The sequence below is a fragment of the Sabethes cyaneus genome, chromosome 2 (assembly GCF_943734655.1).
Source record: "Sabethes cyaneus chromosome 2, idSabCyanKW18_F2, whole genome shotgun sequence".
NCBI classification, from domain to species: domain Eukaryota; kingdom Metazoa; phylum Arthropoda; class Insecta; order Diptera; family Culicidae; genus Sabethes; species Sabethes cyaneus.
In genome coordinates this window covers 19,520,446-19,541,786 of record NC_071354.1, presented here as the reverse complement: position 1 = coordinate 19,541,786, position 21,341 = coordinate 19,520,446, and the positions used below count along the sequence as shown (strand labels likewise).

The 21,341-nt window shown below is 43.1% G+C and overlaps 2 protein-coding genes across 2 annotated transcripts; one reads left to right on the top strand and one right to left on the bottom strand.

The window, feature by feature from the left end:
* Positions 1 to 652: 652 nt before the first annotated feature.
* On the top strand, positions 653 to 4,762 carry LOC128734669 (serine-rich adhesin for platelets-like). Its single transcript, XM_053828966.1, has 4 exons — positions 653 to 788; positions 867 to 1,063; positions 1,129 to 1,620; positions 1,682 to 4,762. Exons 1-4 carry the CDS (start codon positions 766 to 768, stop codon positions 4,726 to 4,728), a joined length of 3,759 nt encoding a protein of 1,252 aa, XP_053684941.1. The 5' UTR covers positions 653 to 765; the 3' UTR covers positions 4,729 to 4,762.
* An 11,152-nt stretch (positions 4,763 to 15,914) lies between these two features.
* On the bottom strand, positions 15,915 to 20,611 carry LOC128734902 (sterol O-acyltransferase 1). The gene is made up of 5 exons (XM_053829300.1): positions 20,426 to 20,611; positions 18,008 to 18,075; positions 17,584 to 17,921; positions 17,375 to 17,520; positions 15,915 to 17,316 (listed from the first exon to the last, which is right to left on the bottom strand). The coding sequence occupies exons 1-5, from the start codon at positions 20,517 to 20,519 to the stop codon at positions 16,244 to 16,246; spliced, it is 1,719 nt and encodes a 572-aa protein (XP_053685275.1). The 5' UTR covers positions 20,520 to 20,611; the 3' UTR covers positions 15,915 to 16,243.
* Between the last annotated feature and the right edge of the window lie 730 nt (positions 20,612 to 21,341).

Genomic DNA, 21,341 nt, shown 5'->3' with positions numbered 1-21,341 from the left:
CAGCAGCACATCTATGAATTTGCTGCAGTCCAAAGCAGGTCAAGGTCATCTCCAACAGTAATTAAACAGTCAGCTCTAACCGCTCCAACTCGCGATTTGCACCGAACATCCACCAGCAGTATTTAAAAAGTTTGATGACTCGTGCATCTTGCGTTCACTTTTGTTCACAAAAATAAACCAGTAACTACTTTAAAAAACTTAAAAAAAAACAAACGAGAGCGAACAAGCGTTAAATCAACAACAAATTTTCGCGAAAAAATCTGATTGCGGCAACACTCAATTTTGAGTAGTTTTTGCACAGTGACAATATGCAATTCTACTCATTTTTTGACAGCCCCATACAACGATTGAAAAATGAGTAGTTTCAACTCAGTCACTGAGTAGCCCTGGCTAAGCGTGTGATAATTATCTGTCAGTGTCATTCCAATCGAGCAGACGACCTATCTAACGCGTATGCAGGAAAGAGAAAGAAAAACCTTGGAAAACCCGCATTGCATACATTTGGGATGACTTGTCGCCACTCTGTATATAGTCACTCTAACGGACACCACAGACAACATTGCATTAACGAAAAACCATGCTCCTTCTTCAAACGTCAACAAAGGGCAAAACAATCGCAATGGCATAAGAAGTGTAAAAATAAACAAATCAAAACCTACAGGTTGATTGTGCTTGCTTGCTCTACAAATCAAATTGGTTCGGTTTTTCAAAGCCTGTAGCCACTAAAAATGTGCCCAAATCCGTCCTGCTTGTGGGGAAGTTAGAATGACCAAAAAGAAACCGTCGCCGTAAGTATTCAAGATCGGTCGCAAATTGGTACAAAGTTTTGAATGTAAGTAAACACACACTCCTTGCTCTTCTTCCAGGCAAAATCGCATCTGGGAAAAGGAACGTCGTGACCGTCTAAACCAAACATTCGACAACCTCTCCAAATTGTTGCCAGAATATGAACCGGCTACGCAGCTCAGTAAAATCGAAATCCTCCAGCGGGCGATTGAGTACGTGGAGAAACTACAAGACAAGATTAATGCGTTCCTTGAAGAACGGGATGCACTACTGAAAAGTGAGTCATGTCAACGGGAAATGTGTTGTGATTATTCTAGTAAATTTTCTCTCTTTTTGTTGCAGAACATGTGGATGAGCTCGAGGAACGTTTACAAGCGTTGATCGCTAGGAATGAAGATTTGGCCGCTCTACTAAAGAAGGCTAACATCAATGTACCACCTTGTAAGCATGGTTCCGGAGTAGAGAAAGAAAGACCGGAAGAAAAACCAGCTGAACCTCAAGAGGTCGGCAAAAATGCTAGTAAACCGAACAAAAAGACATCACCCAGGAAACGGAACAAGGAGCCGGAACCATCCACGCAAACGGAAGCTAACGGTGAACCCGCTCTTGGGTCATCGAATAGCATCGTTACATCGAGTGCTGCGGTTAATAGCCTCACGAATGCATGCGTGGTAATGACTGAAGCTAACGCGGCAACTTTGAAGCCAGCAGTAACTACAACTGATGGCAGTTCCGCGGCTTCGGTCATACCGAAAATGCATTCCACTTTACCTAGCACTTGTTTCGTGATGGCAAACAATCAAATTGTAGGAACCCTGAAACAGGCCACCGGTGGTAAGTGACCAAATCAATGAACTCGATTCAATTATTAAAATATATTTACTCCACATTGCAGTGAACGTTACGCCGGCCCTCCTTTCTACGCCAATAATGGCCACTGGAGTCCTTATATCCAACAACGGTAGCGTGCTCCAGATGCCTCTCGTTCCGCAGCAATCATCCCTGTTAATCGTAAGTAACGAAGACGTACGATCTAAGATAAGCCTGGAGAAAAAGAGCAGGTCCAGTGCAGATTCAGCCAAAGCACCGGCGAAAAGCAGAACGTCTAAAGGTGCTAAATTTAGTATCAAATCTATTGACGTGATCCCAGGACGAATTGTCAACGGAAAGATTCCGATACCACCGCTAAAGCAACCGCCTCGACCGACTAAAAAGATGCTGAGAGAAATTTGTAGGAAACGTCGCAAACGGAAAATGGCAGAACCTAAAGAAAGCGACGCAAAGAAGCCCAAAATCAACGAAACGGAATCGGCAACAGTGCCGGAAAAGGTGGCGTGTGCTCAAAAATCTACAGAGGAGGTACAAATGTCGAAGGAAAAACCGGCAGACGTTGTGGAAGAAGCCAAAGAAGCAGATCCGAAACAGATTGAAGCTTCTTCACTAGACATGAACTTGGATCAAACGGACTTATCGAATGATATTTTTGCCAATCTGCAGGTTCCGGATGGCGAACCGGATGACAATCAAGGGTCGCTGTCACCCACGGCAGCTTATCTTATGAATTTCCCTCTGGTTGCCACTGGCGGAAAAATTGCTGGAAATCATCACGTGGACGCCCCAGAAGGGGATGTTTCAGATGTTGCAGAAGTGGGCAAGAAAGTCTCTACGCAACAAACCACTGACAATAACTTATTGTTGGATAATTTTTCATCCTACTTTAGTACTAATGTTTATGGTGGTGGATCAGAAACTCCAGTTACAGCTGCAGCTCCCGATGGACAGATAAGTTCCGTGGCTACCTGTACTAGTTTTTCAACTATTTATCAATCGATAGATAGCATGCTGGAACATAAAACGGCACGCACGAAAAGCAATTCGGACTGCCGATATAACGCAACGCCTTTCACTTTCACCTTGACCCCAACAAGCACAACCACCAGCACACAACCATCATTTGACTACAGACATCCTTCAACGTCTAGTTACTATTATTCTACTCCAGTGGCAACTAGTAAACCTATGGACGACTATTGCATACTAAAACCATCAATTGTAACCGAATTCACGTTCTCATTGACAAGTACTACTCCCAGCGTTGCTAAAACAGTCCAATCCCAGTATGCAAACAGTTCTATCCATACGTCAACAATTACTACTTCTTCGTACAACACGTACGGCAACCAGCCGAATTTCGCCAAGTCGACCAGCTACTCTGCCAACTACATTACAGGAACAACGAGTCAGATAGACACGAGGACTTCCGAGAAATACGATTTCTTAGAAACGGAGAAACCGGCAACTAGCTTTACGTTTTCGTTGACTTCAACAACGAAAACATTGCCCAAATACACACAAGCTAGTACATCTTCCGCATGTGCAATACAGAACATTATATCAAGTTCATCAACGTTAAACAAAGTCGAGGACTGCTTGTATAAATCTTCTAGACCAGGAGGAGTTCATGGTCATCAAACTTTAAAAACGACGCCCAAACAAAAATCAAGTTCACAATCTGTCGCCTCCGGGTGCAATGCCAACTATCAATCCCAATCCGGTACGGGGTACCATCAATCCAAGTACGACGTCCCTTGGATGGCATCACAAGACCCGAAACCCAGCACCTCACTGAACCAAGACTATAATCAAATAATGCCGGCATTAGATTTTAACGCTGCTCCCTCACATTCATATCAAACCAACATCGATCTTAGCCGTAAATCGGATATTTTCTTCGCTCATCCAACCGGTGAAGAAAACCTTGCCACGTGGTCTCCGAGTAAGCTCACTAACATCCTGAATGACACCTCCTCACCTTACTACCCACCCACAACCGTTAGTTTGCCGAATCTCAATGGAGACCTTGCTCTGAACACAATATCCAGCGGCTATCAGTCAACTCCTGGTACGGTAAAACCTACGACACAAAACAGAAAAGGAAACGATTCGAGTAGCACTTTTCTCTCCGTGCAACAATTGGTTGATCAACCAAGAAAAGCTACTAGCAAAAATTACTCCAGCTGTGGCAATTATTCCACTCATCACAAGCCACCTCAGAATAACTACTCTGCGGAAGCTTTGATTGCCAGCGCTTCCGGAAGTACCTCAAGTAAAAAGGAAAAATACGTCAATGACCCAAACTTCAACGGCTACACTTCATACGGTACCGACGCAAGCGTCGCGTCTGGTCTATCGTTCAATTTTGACTACCCAACAGACTACAATAAAAACTACAATTATACCTGCCAGCAAAACTACATGACCTCCTTCATGGATAATGGCTATGGCCTACCAGCACTTCCGGCACCAACCGTCACCAGTTCTTCGTCGGCAGTTACCAACTACGGAAGCTACGGTTACGGTCCCGAAAAGAAACAACCCGCAAGCTACTACCCGAATGCATCCTCCTATCAACCAACCGCTCCATCGGACATCCCTTACTATGTTCCATCCAGTGAGAAACGGTCCGCTGCCCCACTGGCATCTACGAAACCGAAAAAAGCTCTCAAACCCTTGGCTCCGGCGAACGAATACGCCAGCGCACTTCCGTCGACCTCCGCTTCCAGCTACTTCCCGGCGATTCTGCCTCCGCCTCCGCCGAACCTGGCGGACGATCCACTGTGCTATAGCAACAATTTCAGCTTCAACCCGGCGGGAACAACGAAAAACCATTCCAGCAGCGGTAGCGGCAGCAGCAGTAGCTGCTACAATCAATCCTACCATCATCCTACCAGCAGAACGGTTCCCGGCTATTGCTTCGGCAGCGGTGCCATTCAATCGTTCGCCGCGACACATTGCGCAAGCAGCAGTAGCGTTTCGTCGAATTCGTTGGCGAACTTCAATCTTAGTACCATTTGTCCGGAAATCAGCGAAAAAAATGCAACCGCAGGGGGAGCCGTTGCGGTAGCTGCCGGTACGGCAATAACCGGCGGTGCCGGTTGGTGATAAATTAGATGGATGAAGTACTATTATAATGTAGGATAAGCTATTATTGTAATAAAAACAAAGTTATGACAATCTGGGTTCGTTGCATTTTGGTTCACAGCCTCTTATCCAGCAATTCCTATCCCTACTTCAGCTCCTACCTGATACTTCCTCGTGGTACAACCTCGTACCTTGTGATGGAGTTCGGGTTGCCAATCCCGGTGCAAATCCAGGTCGTATGCTGACAGGGAAGAAGCGTTCTTAGCCGCCATTATTAAAAATCAATTCTCTCAGTCACCAAACTTACATTTACCCTTATTCTGCGAGGCGAGTGACGTGACTATGTTGCAGTCACCGCGAATCAGGTGACAATTGTCACCTAGGTGACTCGCCTTGTCACTTAGGTGACAAGGGTTTCTTACCTAGGTGACACGAGTGTCACTTAGGTGACTCGACTCGCCGTGGCGAGTCACCCAAGTGACAATTGTCGTATTGAGTCATGTGACTCGCAGAATAAGGGTGATTGTTTAGGTGAGAGCACGCAATGAACAAGGAACAATAAAATTTCTGTTTCTGTTTCTGTTTGCAGCACAAGGTGGGGCAGTTAGAGCCAAGTCTGTCCAGGGCTGAGATAAGGTGGTTGTGATAATGATAAAAGAATCCGTGCGGATTACGCTAGCGCCATAATGTGTTGGTGATTATGGATTAATGGACGGAAGAAGAGTGACAGAACTTGGCTCGTTATAATTGTGTGCTTGGTCAATCTATACCTATAAAAATGGATTTCTGTCTGTCTGTCCTGTGTTCCTTATAGAATCAAAAACTACTGAACCAATCGGCGTGAAAATTTGCATGTAGAGGTTTTTGGGGCCAGGAAAGGTTTTAGTGATGGTTAGAGACCCCTCCCCCACTAAGAGGGGGGGCTCCCATACAAATGAAACACAAATTTCTGCATAACTCGAGAACTAATCAAGCAAATAGAACCAAATTTGGCATGTGGGTGTTTTCGGTGACAAGAATTTATTCTAGGGTAATTTGAGACCCCTCCCCTCTTTATAAGGGGAATTATAACTCCTCTCCCCTTTAAGAGGGGGGGTTTCCATACAAATTTCCTCATAACTCGAGAACTAATCAAGCAAATGGAACCAAATTTGGCATGTGAAGGTTTTCGAGGGCAAGAAAATTTTCTATGTTGAATTAGGACCCCTCCTCACTTTAAGAGGGGGGGCTCCTGTACAAATGAAATACCAATTTCCTCATAACTCGAGAACTAATCAAGCAAATGGAACCAAATTTGGCATGTGTGTGTTTTTGAAGACAAAGTTTTTTTCTATGATGAATTGGGACCCCTCCCCACTTTAAGAGGGGGGGGGCTCCTATACAAACGAAATACAAATTTCCTTATAACTCGAGAGCTAATCCAGCAAATGGAACCAAATTTGGCATGTAGGTGTTTTTGGAGGCAAGAATTTTTTCTATGATGAATAAGAACCTCTCCCCACTTTAGGAGGGGGGGCTCCTATACAAATGAAATACAAATTTCCTCATAACTCGAGAACTAATCAAGCAAATAGAACCAAATTTGGCATGTGGGTGTTTTCGGTGACAAGAATTTATTCTATGGTAAATTGAGACCCCTCCCTCTTTATAAGGGGAATTGTAACTCCTCTCCCCTTTAAGAGGGGGGGCTTCCATACAAATTTCCTCATAACTCAAGAACTAATCAAGCAAATGGAACCAAATTTGGCATGTGAAGGTTTTCGAGGGCAGGAAAATTTTCTACGGTGAATTAGGACCCCTCCCCACTCTAAGAGGGGGGGCTCCTGTACAAATGAAATACCAATTTCCTCATAACTCGAGAACTAATCAAGCAAATGGAACCAAATTTGGCATGTGTGTGTTTTTGAAGACAAAGTTTTTTTCTATGATGAATTGGGACCCCTCCCCACTTTAAGAGGGGGGGGGGGGCTCCTATACAAACGAAATACAAATTACCTTATAACTCGAGAGCTAATCCAGCAAATGGAACCAAATTTGGCATGTAGGTGTTTTTGGAGGCAAGAATTTTTTCTATGATGAATAAGAACCTCTCCCCACTTTAGGAGGGGGGGGCTCCTATACAAATGAAATACAAATTTCCTCATAACTCGAGAACTAATCAAGCAAATAGAACCAAATTTGGCATGTGGGTGTTTTCGGTGACAAGAATTTATTCTATGGTAAATTGAGACCCCTCCCTCTTTATAAGGGGAATTGTAACTCCTCTCCCCTTTAAGAGGGGGGGCTTCCATACAAATTTCCTCATAACTCGAGAACTAATCAAGCAAATGGAACCAAATTTGGCATGTGAAGGTTTTCGAGGGCAGGAAAATTTTCTATGGTGAATTAGGACCCCTCCCCACTCTAAGAGGGGGGGCTCCTGTACAAATGAAATACAAATTTCCTCCTAACTCGAGAACTAATCAAGCAAATAGAACAACATTTGGCATATGGGTGTTTTTTTTTGGTGACAAGAATTTATTCTATGGTGAATTGAGACCCCTCCCCTCTTTATAAGAGGAATTATAACTCCTCTCCCCTTGAAGAGGGGGGGCTTCCATACAAATTTCCTCATAACTCGAGAACTAATCAAGCAAATGCAACCAAATTTGGCATGTGAAGGTTTTCGAGAGCAAGAAAATTTTCTATGGTGAATTAGGACCCCTCCCCACTTTAAGAGGAGGGGCTCCTGTACAAATGAAATACAAATTTCCTCATAACTCGAGAACTAATCAAACGAATTGAACCAAATTTGGCATATGTGTGTTTTTGGAGACAATTTTTTTTTCAATGATGAATTGGGACCTCTCCCCACTTTAGGAGGGGGAGTCCTATACAAACGAAATACAAATTTCCTCTTGATTCGAGAACTAATCAAGCAAATGGAACCATATTTGGCATGTGGGTGTTTTTGGAGGCAACCATTTTTTCTGTGATGAATTAGGACCTCTTCCCACATTAGGAGGGGGGCTCCAATACAAATGAAATACAAATTTCCCCATAACTCGAGAACTAATCAAGCAAATAGAGCCAAATTCGGCATGTGGAGGTTTTTGGAGGCAAAAATATTTTCTACGGTGAATTAGGATCCTTCCACACTTCAAGAGGGGGGGCTTCTACACAAATGAAATACAAATTTCCTCATAATTCGAGAACTAATCAAGCAAATGGAACCATATTTGGCATGTGGGTGTTTTTGGAGGCAACCATTTTTCCCATTATGAATTAGGACTTCTTACCTTTTTAGGAGGGGGGGGGGGCTCCCATTCAAACGAAATACAAATTTGCTCATAACTTTAGAAGTAATCAAGCTAATGGAACCAAATTTGGCATGTGAGAGTTTTAGATGGCAGAATTTTTTTTCTGTGGTGTATTACGACCCCTTTCTCTTTTAAGAGGGTGGGCTCCCATACAAATGAAATACAAATTTCCTTATAATTTGAGTACTAATCAAGCAAATGGAACCAAATTTAGCATGTAGGAGATTTTTGAGTCTTGAATTTATTTTATGATAGTTAGAGACCTCTCACCCCTGTGGTAGGGGGATATGGACTCTCATACAAATAAAACAGAAATTTTTGCGAAACTCAAAAACTAATCCAACTCGAGAAATTCGAGACTCTTCCATAAAACATTAATCAATAACAAGACCACAAAAACTATCTATAGTAACACTAGATCATTCAGGACGAGCCGGTCGCGAGTGTTGCCGGTGACCCGCCGTCGGAAGCGCCGCCCACTGGGGGGCTTACAAAACTCGAGATAGTGACAAAGATCATCCGAGATTCATGATTTATGTACAACACAGGTTAATTTGTGGCAATACGAAGTTTGTCGGGTCAGCTAGTATAGCATAAGATGGCTTGTACTTATCTTGTTTTCTCCTTCCTTTGTTTGTTTCCTCATCTTGTTCGTAGTCAATCTTAATTAAACATAAAGCAGGCTCCACGCCGGCCGTCCTCTCCATCGTTGTCACCAGTGCAATCATCTGTGGCTGATCTCTTGCCTCCCCTCACGACAACATTGTTGCCGTGAGAAGAAGCGATAGAGATCAGGCAGAGAAAGAAAAGAAAAGAAAAGAAGAAATTTTTAGTCAACATGTTGATCGCAATTTTCGAGTTAGTAATATCACGAGAATTCTATGTCTGTCCATCACCTATGCTACTACCGACTAACTACTCGCTAGGCTGGACGCTACTTATCTCCCAAATACCCATGTCATCACGATTGACCCAGCGCTGTTCAACAACCTATGCTCATTAAAAGCCACAGCCGCCTCTTTATCTACCATCTTTGCAGTATTGTAGCTGATGGCGTAAATTTTCGAATATTTTGTGCGGAATATTATTCAAGAGCAATATTATCGCTCAGAACTATCGAAAAACTACTTGAACTTCCGAAAAATAGAGCAGATGCGATATAATGGGGACTCGTACTCGCTCGTATTATTCCCGGTGGCATTAATTGCATATTTGTAGCGGTAGTCAACCGATTTGTCGGTATGCTCTTCAGACCGTGGTCAATTGAAATGATTCTGCAACTAAGAAGGGATGAGGTGGATCAAAAAGAACTTCACTTGGAGATATGTATATATGCCGTGTTAAGTCTTAAGTGCAAGCTGTCACTGAAGCAAGACTTAATAAGATGTTAACGACGTTGATAATTCTGTGAGGATGGTATTGAATCGAAAAAAAAAATCCTCATACCATGGCCATATATTATGTACTATGATCCCATTTTAGGAAGTGGGAATGATGGTATATTGAGGACAGCCCTTCGCTATCGCTTGAATCAGCCAGAGAATCGAATACCTGTTTTTACTTGAAGAAGTTTTAACTCTAAAAAGATTTAGTTAGAAATGGAATTTCAGTTGAAGTCTGCCAGCATTGGGCAATGGACAGAACAAAATATATATCGAGGCTATAAAGCTTTTCGAGAGATCCACTAAGTCCGACCGCGACGACAGCCGCAAGAATGGAGAGGAGCAGGCCGCCGGTGAGTTGCCACCGTTCGACTTGATGGACTCTCCGACAGAGGCTCATCAGCATTAGGAGGGCCCTTGGGAGACAAACAGCGTCATTCATGATCATTTTATGTTGTTAGTTGAATACCGTTAACGCGGTTAGTCACAAGACATGCAAATCATTCTAATAAGGAGGGAAATAAGAAAAAAATAATTATAATTAATTACATCCAAAACAATACAATAGCGGTGACAGTAACAGTAACGATAGCAATATTAGTAATAATAGTAATAACATAGGAAACTGATACAGGAAACACAGCTACTGACTATAACTTCCTGCCCATTAATAATTGCAGTTTGGCAGCATAGGTATAAAAAGAATTTCCGACTCATCATAGAACACTCAAACATATATTCATTCGTACCTATACACCCATGCACACTCATACATGCATACACATGTATACATGTACGTGTGTGTATATTTTTCAGTGCTGTGCTGTCCATAATCGCATAACAGCCACAAATTCTATGGCAATCTCATAGAAAATGTCTCGATTACGCAAATAAAGACATCACATCATTTTTGAACACTCGTTCGTTCTAACTAGCGATAAATTTTAATTTTCATGAGAAGTCAAAATCTCATGAATGGTGGGTAGGATTTGGTTTCAGTTTTCTAGAGAAATTTCTGTGCATACCAGCAATTCATCTAGGGAACTGAGTAAGCCCTCCCGGTGCTTCGGCCCAAACGGATTGAATTTAAAATCAAATCCGTTCGATTTCGCTCCATTCCGCTTTACAAGACACATGCTACAGGTAAAGGTAAATTATGCAATACTACATACTACACATATATCCAACTTAAACTATATTACATTCTACATGCGGAACTAAGATTTTTAGGTCGTTTAGCCGAAGTACGCGTCAAACCACCTACCCATGGGAGGGATGAACAAGGAACAATAAAATTCGGACTAAAAAAAATCGGAAAAGACCCACGTGACTAAAACGGACTATGGATTGGAAACAATGTGACGCCCAAGTGCTCTCCGACGTATTGAAGAGCCGTAGGTCCATTGACCTCATTTAACACTAAAGATTGTCGGGTATTCGGACCCGTGCCCATGCCCGACAGGTTGCGGTCGGGTTCGGGTATCAAAAAAAAATAAACTTGCGGGTTCGGGTCGGGCACGGGTTTTTATTTTTTTTCTTAATCGGGTACGGGTCGGGTTCGGGTATTCAAATTTTCATACCCGACTATCTCTAGGAAGTATCAATGACGATAATAATGAATTGAATTCTACGCGCAGTTGGAGCGTAAAGTGTATAGCGTACACCCGCTGACCAATGTAATGGGCCTAGGACTTATCGACTTTGCCACCTCCAAGAACATGGATCCGCGCAGTACCTTCTTCCAGCATAAACTTCTATACAAGTACACCGGGAGGTCACCGACAGAAACACAGATCGACCACATTTTGATCGACTATCGGCACTTGTCGGATATCGTTGACATCAGAACCTATCGACGCGTTAACGTTGGTTCAGAGTCTGAACTTCAGACCAATGATGCCTAGTGATGGTTAGATGAGCCCAAAACTCTGCGTTGTGAACAACATTCGGTACCGACGCAAGCTTCGGTTAGATCTCACGCGGCTGGAGTAGCCTGTGCATACGGCCATAGGCATGTGGAAGGACATAGACAGAAGAAAATGCAAGAAACCTAAATCTTCCGAAAAAAGTGCTGCCTAGAAGAGCAGGATTATGCGGAGTTGAAGCGGCTGCATCGTTTTACAGGAAACGCGTAATTTCGACCAGGAACTGAACGAATCCCGTACGTGAGCCGAAATGTCGGTATAAGAATGGCAGTATTTCGAAGGGCGATCGTGAAGGGGCTGGAAGGTAGAAGCAGTACTTCGATGAACACTTGAATGGTGCCCAGGCGAAGAACCATGGCGGCAGGAAAGGCAATTTCGACGATGCGACAAGCGTGGAAGAGGTGGCAACCCCAAAGACATGTAAAATCAAGGAGGTCATCAAACAGCTAAGAAATAATCAATCGGCTGAGAAGGATGGCATCGAAGGAGAGCTTATTGAAAAGGAACTGAAAAAGCTGACCCCTGCAGCGGCTAATTTTTGAAATTTGGGTTACTAAACAGCTATCGGAGGTGTGGTAGGACGGGGTTATGTGCCTGATCTACAATAAAGGCGATAAGGTGGACTGTGAAAACTATAGTGCGATAACCGTTCTTAATGCCGCCTACAAAGTTTGCACGCTTCAATTGTTCTTTGAATTCAAAGTTGCATATGATACCACCGACCGAAAAGAGCTATAGGAAATCATGGAGGAGAACGGCTACCTTAAGAAGCTAATCAGACTATTTGCAACTACGATGGATGCTGTTCAAGATAGCAACCCAAATCGTTGGAAAACATCTATGGCGTTGGCTGGACAGTACATTAAACTACAGCGCTAGCTAGAGAAGATTGGGTAAAAGGTAAATATGTCCAAAACAAAGAGTATGCTGGCCGGTAGAACCGAGGCCAACCGTCGCCGTTTGTGCAGTAGAGGAACAATCGACGGGAATGAGTTAGATATAGTTGTGAATTTGTCTATCTTGGGTCACTGGTGGCGGCGGCCAAAGACACCAGATGTGAGATTCGAAAAAGGAACCAGAAGTTGTTCTAATCCCTAGGAAGCAGTGTACGCTATACAAAACACTCATTAGACCGGTTGTTCTTTACGCCCGTGAAGCATAGAAAATGGTCGAGGAGGACCTGAAAATACTCGGAGATTCCGAGAGACGAGCGCTAAGGAGGATCTTTGGTGGCCTACAAGAGAATGGATTATGGAAGCGTTGTTGGGACAGCTCTATGGCGAAGCCCGTATTCTGAAGGTGACTGAAGCCGGACGAGTACGATAGACAGGGCATGTTGCAGGAATACTAGATACTAGACCTGCAACGATGATGTTTGCTGCAAATCTAGTAGGATCACTACGGCTAGTGGCGCAGTCAGCAAGATGACCGGCGGTGACATTCATTCATTTTTCTGGTCAGATGCCAAATCGCACTTTTGCCCCACTAGTAGCGGACAAATAAAAATAGTTAATTTTGTTTAAATAGTGTTCGTATAGGACAACAGCGCTTTCTAGCGAGCAGTTTTGTGACTTGTGTTTGATGTTTCCTATCACAAGCCAGGAAAAAGGAGGGAAAGAGGACACTCATTCCCTAGTCCGCTATAGCCTCTTGCACGGCGATTCTCGTAAAAGCTCAGAATGTATGGTAGTTGCTACATTTAAAGCGATCTGCGGAGAGCACTCAATGTACCTCGTCGATGTACCAGAGCCGAGCCTATGGATTTTGCAATATTTGACTCCATCTATTCTACGCGAGCTCTATATTAGTTGATTTTCCTTTCCCTGTAGAATACATGATCAACCATGGACTAATTTATAAAAAAAATTGAAAGGAAGACCAATAATTCCAAAGAATTGATAGGAGCAGAACAACGGAGAGGGTATTGAAAAAACTTATTGAGGAGAATATTCAATAGAAGACTTACTTGCTTATGTATCCATGTCCGCCGGTCCAATAGAACAAAGGGATGAAAAATCAGAGATCTCCACTGCCGACGGTTACCCGCCATGGCTTTCACCTATCGCCTGGACAGGTTTTCGTTTCGTTTCGGCTCTGGCTCTACATCTTATACGCTGTCCTTGCAGATTCCAGTCGAGTCGTCCTATAGAGGAGAACAACATAAATCTAGAATTAGTAGGAGATTTCGAACTCAACAGCGGCAGCGAGTTGCTGGACAGAGACCCTTCCGAGTCTTTTTTAATTTTGATTTCGTCAAAAGGGAGAGCATGCAGGGCTGTTCAGTCTGACGACACAACTAACGGGTTGTAACTGACGGGGTCGTAACAGCCCAGCACTTACGAACAAGCCTCAGGGTCGGCACACGTTCGCAACTTATTGTCAAGAAAACATCTATTAACCTTCTGCTTAAACTATACCCTTTATTCTTGGATTTTCCGTTTAGTAACACCTACCTTTTGGTTGTTAGGGTTTCAGTTCTGTGCGGAGAATGCTGACCGTAAAATAAAGGGTTGGTAAAGGGCTTGCTGGGAAGTACCGGCATCCTTTCCGACTTATTGAGGGCCCACAAGTTCGATATTGTGGCACTGCAGGAGGTATGCTGGAAGGGGCCTAAAGGGTTTAAAGTTGGATACACCATCTACCAGGGCTGCGGCAATACACACGAGCTGGGTACTAGAGATGGTCGGGTAGCGGAAAATTTGCCCGAAACCCGCACCCGTACCCGTACCCGCCGGGTTCGGGTATTGAAAAAAAATAATTTGCGGGTTCGGGTCAGGTACGGGTTATTAATTTTTGTTTTTGAAACCGGGTACGGGTCGGGTCGGGTATCTCTATTGACCACATTTAACACTAAAGATGGTCGGGTACCCGGGCCCGTCCCGTACCCGTCGGGTTCGGGTATCAAAAATAATAAACTTGCGGGTTCGGGTCGGGTACGGGTTTTTAATTTATTTCTTGATCGGGTACGGGTCGGGTTCGGGTATTCAAATTGTCATAGCCGACCATCTCTACTGGGTACAGCTTTTATCGTGATGGGCGACATTCAAAAGCGCGTGATTGGGTGGTGACCAATCGACAGCCGTTGAGGATTAGAGGCTGTTTCTTCAACATTAGCAATATCAACGTGCATAGCCCACACCTAAGCAATGACGAGGACGATAAGGACGCTTTTTACGCGCAGCCTGACCGTGAATACGACAACTGCCCAAAGCATGACGTCAAAATCGTCATCGGAGATCTTAACCCAACAAACATTTTTGCTGTATAATTGCTTATCAAGCGCTTGATTCCTGAACATTAGCTGTATAACGGTTGAATAATCTACTGTTCAAATAAAATGTTTGATGGGAACGCTTAAGTTGGCCAGGAGGAGGAATCCAGACCGGTTATTAGAAAGTTCAACGCACACTCGCTTACGAACGAAAACGGCCATCGACTCATTGACTTCGCCACCATCAAAACCTTCTTCTGGCACAGCCTCCCATATCGTTACACCTGGAGATCACCACAACAGATGGACTCGCAAATCGGCCACGTTTTGATTGGTGGAAGACACTTTTCGGATATCATCAAAGTTAGAACCTGTCGCGGTGCAAACATCGATTCTGTCCACTACCTTTTGATGGTTAAAATGCACCATGGAAACTTTCCGTTGTTACCAACGTCCGGTACCGTCGCCCGCAACGGTACAATCTGGAACGATTCAAGTTACCTGGGGTCGCTACTGAATACGCGCAACGCCTTGAGACTGCGTTGCCGGGTAAGGGAGAGCTAAATGAAGCCCATCTCGAGGACTGCTGGGATAGCGTTAAAGCAGCCATCAACGGCACAGCGGAATGTGCCATTGGGTTCGCTGAGAGGAGTCGACGTAACGACTGGTTCGAGGAAGAATGCCAGAGGATTGTTGGATGAGAAGAATGCAGCGCGGGCGTCGATGCTGCAATATGGGACCCGTCAAAACGTGGAACAATATAGACAGACACGAAGACAGCAAACCCACTTTTTCCGGGATAATAAGCGCCGCCTGGAAGAAATGGAGCGCTGAGGACATGGAATAGCTGTATCGCTCTCAGGAAACGTGTAAATTCTACAAGAAACTGAACGTATCCCGCAAAGGCTTTGTGCCGCAAGCCGAAACATGTCGAGATAAAGACGGAGGGATCTTGTCGTATGAACGTGAGGTGATCGAAAGATGGAAGCAGCACTACAATGAGCACCGGAATGGTGCGAGACGGAATATCAAGACAGCAAGAGAATGACTACATTAGTACGACGGATTACGGTGATGTGCCGACCCCCACAATAGGTGAAGTGACCGAAGCCATCAAGCAGCTCAAGAACAACAAGACAGCTAGCAAGGATGGCATCGCAGCGGAGCTTATCAAGATGGTCCGGATAGGTTGGCTACCTGTCTGCACCGGCTGATAGTCAGATAGACAAACAATTTGACTCGAAACCAAACCCTCTTTTTCGTTCTTGAGTTTTGTTGTTTATCGAAAATGCTATACAAACTTAGACATGTCTTCTGAGAAAAAATTCTACCATCCGGACACCGGATGAAAAACTATTGAATATGAATAAAAGAATAAAAAACCTTGAAGTTACTCCATTATTTATATTTTCGCTTTTTTCAAAAAAATTGACGTTACAATGTGACATTGTGAAGAATCAACCTACAACGATTCTGGTTCATGTTTGAGAATAAGAAAAACAAATTCTTCTAAATTTTAAACTAGATATAAACCTATCAATAAGACAGCAGTTTTTTGAACACAAAAAAGAAAACCAAAAAATGCAAAAAAACACTGGTAACAGTCTTGTTAATTCCATCCAATCATTGGTAATTCCTGGCCGAGGAGCGTAACAGGTACTATTTGCTAAGTAGACTATCCTCTGGTTTGCTACAACTCTAACAGCACAACAATATCTCCTAGCTCAGGTTCCACGGTGCCGTTATTGTCCAATTTGGGTTGTGCGATATTCCGTTGCACGTCCACGACACTGGGACCAGGTAGTCATGTATCATCGATGCCCCGCTAACAGGACAGTTTCGCCTAGCGTAGTACTCCATGTTGTACAAACTCAGCTGAATTCCGTTACCGATGCAAAGCATGAACCACAATAGAACATTCCCGGCATCTTTGCTTACATTGCGTGTAACGAACATCAGCAGCAAACCCATGAATTCAAACTGTACAAACATAACCGGGTAGAAGAATCGAAAAGCGAACGCCAGAATCACCTCATGGAACACAGCTGAAACGGTGAATACCAGGACTGTCGACAGTGACCGACAATTCTTGAACACATGCTCAACCGAATCCTTGTAGATGTACGTATACAACCAATCGTGTACGACAACATTCCACGAGCGAATGTATTCCGGAAAAGATGAGGCATTCCACCAGTCTCGATAAAACATTCGATCGGCGAACCGTAGCAGTTCAGCGGCAGCATTCATCCAAGCATGTAGCAAGCAGTAGAATCCACACAGGAAGGACAACGATCCGGGCATGATGCTTCCAAACAGTGCTAGCACAAAGTTACCGGCAGTTATCTGGGCGTCTCCGAAACGGTCAAATAGGGGCATCAGGAACCGTTCGAAGATAAAGCTGATGTAGAAAACCACACCGAGCACTTCCAATGCATGCCGAAACACCACCGGCCAGCGGATTTGTTTCGTTCGTGGATATTCGTCTCGGTAGACAAGCGTTGGAGCAAACAGGAAGTACAAGTACTTCGAGAATGCCGGTAACGGTGTTGAATGGGGTGGTTTGTCATCTGCTGATATTTTACTACACGGCGATAACGCACGTGGAATGTTACTACGAACGAAAGCGTACACTTTCATCGAAAAACGAGTCATTTCCATTAGAACAGCTATTGATGATGCTGGTGGAAGATCCAATAGGATAACAGTTTTGATCACACCGATGATAAAACCCCATTGATAGGAAACAAGCACTAAAATGGAACAAAGATCCCAAATTTTCCTTAGGGTTTCTGAAATTTAAATTATTGAATTGTCGTAGAATATAAGTAGACAATCGAAGCTACTTACTGTTTTGAAAGGCTTTATGTAAACGTGCCCAAACGAGAAAACATGGATAGACGCACAATACTGACAGTTGCATGCAACTCCAAAGCAATAAAGCTAAGTGAAACTTTCCAAATCCTGCTATGATGGGCCGAAGGCCGAGATTGATACTAAAAATAAATGATTTACAATAAATTTGTTATGGGCTTAGAAGATTTCCCTTTAGCATTTACCTTCCACGGTCAACGAAATCGTGTACCACAGTATTTAGGAACATGATAATTAAGATCACAACAAATATGTGATAGATGGTCTTAATATGTTTCACCTCGAACAGATCGGTTAGTAGCGAATTCCTCGCTAGAAACTCTTTCTCCGGTAGCGTTCCGTTGGCACTGCGCCGACGACCGGAGTCGTTTTCCGAACGACGTACGGCCGACGGATTCATTTCCCTGAACAGCTGACGTAGTTCGTAGTTCTTGAGATTGAATATTTTCACCTCGTTTACCAGGTCATCCACCAGTAGGTCAAGCTTACGTTCAACGTCCTTCTCCACTTTCTGAACGATGGTCTAGAAATAATTGCATTTACGTTACCGTAATTGGAAACCACGAACGAAATTGCGAAATCACGCCAACGACGGGCTAATCTACTTACATCCATTTTATGTCGCATTTTCTCTATTGCCATGTCCTTCACTATCTCGTCCTTGTACTCGCGCTGGGCTGTAAATGTAATCAATGGCATTGCTTCATGTTCAAGTGTTGAAACTCAATATTGGTCGAAGCAGATGTGTGGTTTAACTTTACAAGTAAGTATAGATTGTGAATGTTATAGATATTTAGACGTTAGCTATTTAGCCGTTACCTGTAACCTGTTACGCTACCTTATTACCTAAACTAAGCCCTCTTACAACTACCTCTCAAAATTTGATACAATATGAACTGTTTCTATAACTGATACGTGGAATCAATTCTTGAAAAAATGAAAAATTTCATAAAGTGGACACTTGATTTTCAACAGTTCAAGGTTAATTCTTAACGAAAATCATTAAAACTGTTTCAGTGTGTATACAAAATGCTCATAACTGCAACACAACTGGTAAATGTTAAGATAACTTAATAATTTTTGAAACGGTAGTTTTTTACATTTGACGAAGGGACGGTAGAAGAAAGTAATGAAATTTTGAGTAAAGGAGAAAGAGCGGAAAGGTGAGAGGAGGGAGGGTTATTAGTAGCTACGCTTAACAAGTAGTCGTTGTGACTCCTACCTTTTGTCCAATGCTGGAAGGTGCATAGGTCTGAGACTATAACCGGATTCGAAGTCACAACATCCGCCAGGGCATGTGGCTCGTTAGTACTAATGTACCTTTGAACCATAGAGGCGCTGGACAAAAGGAGACTGCACAATCCCCTTATTAAGCGTGCGACGTATCTTTCAAACTTCCCCATCTAACGGGTAGGGTTATTTGGATTACCTACGAATGGCCGAAACACACATGGCCGAATCACGAATGGCCGAAATAACAAATAGCATAATATATCTAAAAGTCACAAAAGGTCGAAACACGAATGGCCGAACGTCATATTTGACTGAAAATATTCACGGCCTTCAACCTGCACAAACGCTGGGTACATGCTGTCTTTACTCGCTGCCGCTCGTTCGGACTTAACTAAGGGATAATCCCTACTAGTCAGTAAGCCTAGGAAAATGCATGCCCCTAAATAGAAGTGGGGAACTGCCCCACACCCATCCCCCCTGCAGAGGCCGGCGCTTCCGACATCAGGTCATCGGCGCACACGCGGCCAAAAAATTCGGCCTTTCGTGAATCGGTCATTCATGATTCGGCCTTTCGTGATTCGGCCTTGCTAGATTATAGTCATTCTATTGAAGCTTGGGTCATTCGTGATCCTGACTTCTGAGGGGTTGGGATTTGAACCCGGGTCCTCGGCGTGAATGCTAACCATTACACTGGGACTGATCCCATTATACATCTTTCGAAAGTCAGTAGACTACGGTGGGTCGAAAATGTCGTAAGGGGATGAGCTACGAATGAATGAAACACAAATGGCCGAAACACGAACGGCCGAGTGTCACCTGGACACCTGGACAAATGTTGGTTACATTTCATCATGTCAGTAAATTCGCGTAGAGCTTCCTGGAGCATTTATTTTGTTCCAGATTTCGCTTCGAACTACCTCTAGCAGCTCCATTCAGCAGCCTCCGATTCGAACATCCAAAAACTGCGTTGTTAGGCCAGCATCGTATCCCGAAGCTAACTAGGCGGACGTGGAATACACAAACCCTTGCCCAATAAGGTTGGCTCAACTTATAAGAAAACTTATAACGTATAAGAAAACTTATAACTTATAAGAATAAGATTTTTTCTTAAATTAAAAAAAGCAGGCCAATTGTTCTAGAGAGAGGTAATTCTCTTGTAACAAAAGAAAAAATTACGGTGATTATGCAAGTTGTTTTCTAACCCAACTATAACAGCTGATTAATTTAAAAGTACATATTTTCCGCAACTACAGGTCGGATGAAGCTTTTGCTGATAGTTGCAGTTATCGGTGGGAGTGTTTTGTTTTGGTTGCTCCCCGTAGTAACCCCAGTGCACATTGCGTTCAGAATCAATAGTTTCCGCTTGTTCGCTGATCAAGACTAATTCGAATACTCTCGCTTCACTTACTCGCCACTTTAACTTTGAAGCAACTAATACCATATGGTCTATTTCGTTGCACAATTTCGCAATACAAAACAATACTACTTAATTTTTTTCTCATTCAATGGTAATTCACGTTAAAATCGTACAAATAATAGTTGTAACAAGTATTCAATTTACTTTCATCGTACAAATAGTTCTATAATCAAATTAAGTTTAACACATGCAAGAAATTTATAGTAAATGATCTCTTTCTAATATTCTAATCACTCCTTTAGATACGTATTTATATGCTTACTATTAAATGCCTAGACATATAGCTAAAACTAGCTAATGATCGCTGAAAGTTGGCCTGCCAAAGCTGCCACACATCTGTTCAACCCAAAAAAAAAGAAAGAACCAAACGCTTTTACCTCGTGTCCCAATCCCATTGCATTCGCTACCTGGCGTCTCGCACGGGCTAGATTCGGTCGCTGAACTGTCAGCAGCATTCTTTTGATCACTCATTATGATTTGTAACAAAACTTTTTCACAAAATTAATCTAAGAATCACTATCGTTCAACGGTACTGCTTGAACTTTCGACTTTACTCTAAATAAATCGTACGACAACATTGAGCTGAGACAACTGAACGACTGGAACTGATCGTACAACTAGCAGGAGGCAAAACTTTTTGTGATTAAAAAACACCCAAGAAAAAAAACCCATACTCTATAATCTACTTATGTACTTTGTTCCTGTTTTCTACACAGCAAGTGGAATCCCTTTTCAAATGCCAGTTATGTGTATTAGAAAACTGTTACGATGATCGTAAAAGAGGCATATCGTTTGCTGTGAAACCAGCGTTAAAATAAATGCATTGAATATTTAACCTATAATAAAAGTAAACGTCTATTTTTGGGTTTACTGAGAAATATGTACATTCATGAGACAATTCAGCTAGAATTTATGGAAAGTATCAAAATCAGCTTTCCTATACACACGAGTCGCATTTTGCGCGAAGGATAGTTCCAAGTTTTCTCTGGAATTGTGTATAAGCGACTTTTTTTTGTCGTCATATCAAGTACAATGTCGTATAGGCATTTCTTGCCCTCATCAACTAGACGAACCCACACAAATGTCTAATGCATCATTCTGGTGTTAGCCCGAGCCGAATAGAAACAGAGTGCGACTAGCGTATAGTGCAAGGAAACCGAGTACACGTGTACCCTCAGAACCTCTGCACTTGGTTGATTGAATGCTAGTATGATGGCTGTGACTCAGAAGCTGTGTGTTGCCCGCGCACTGAGATATTGCATAGTAACGATATTAGTTTCGTAATTTCCGGGA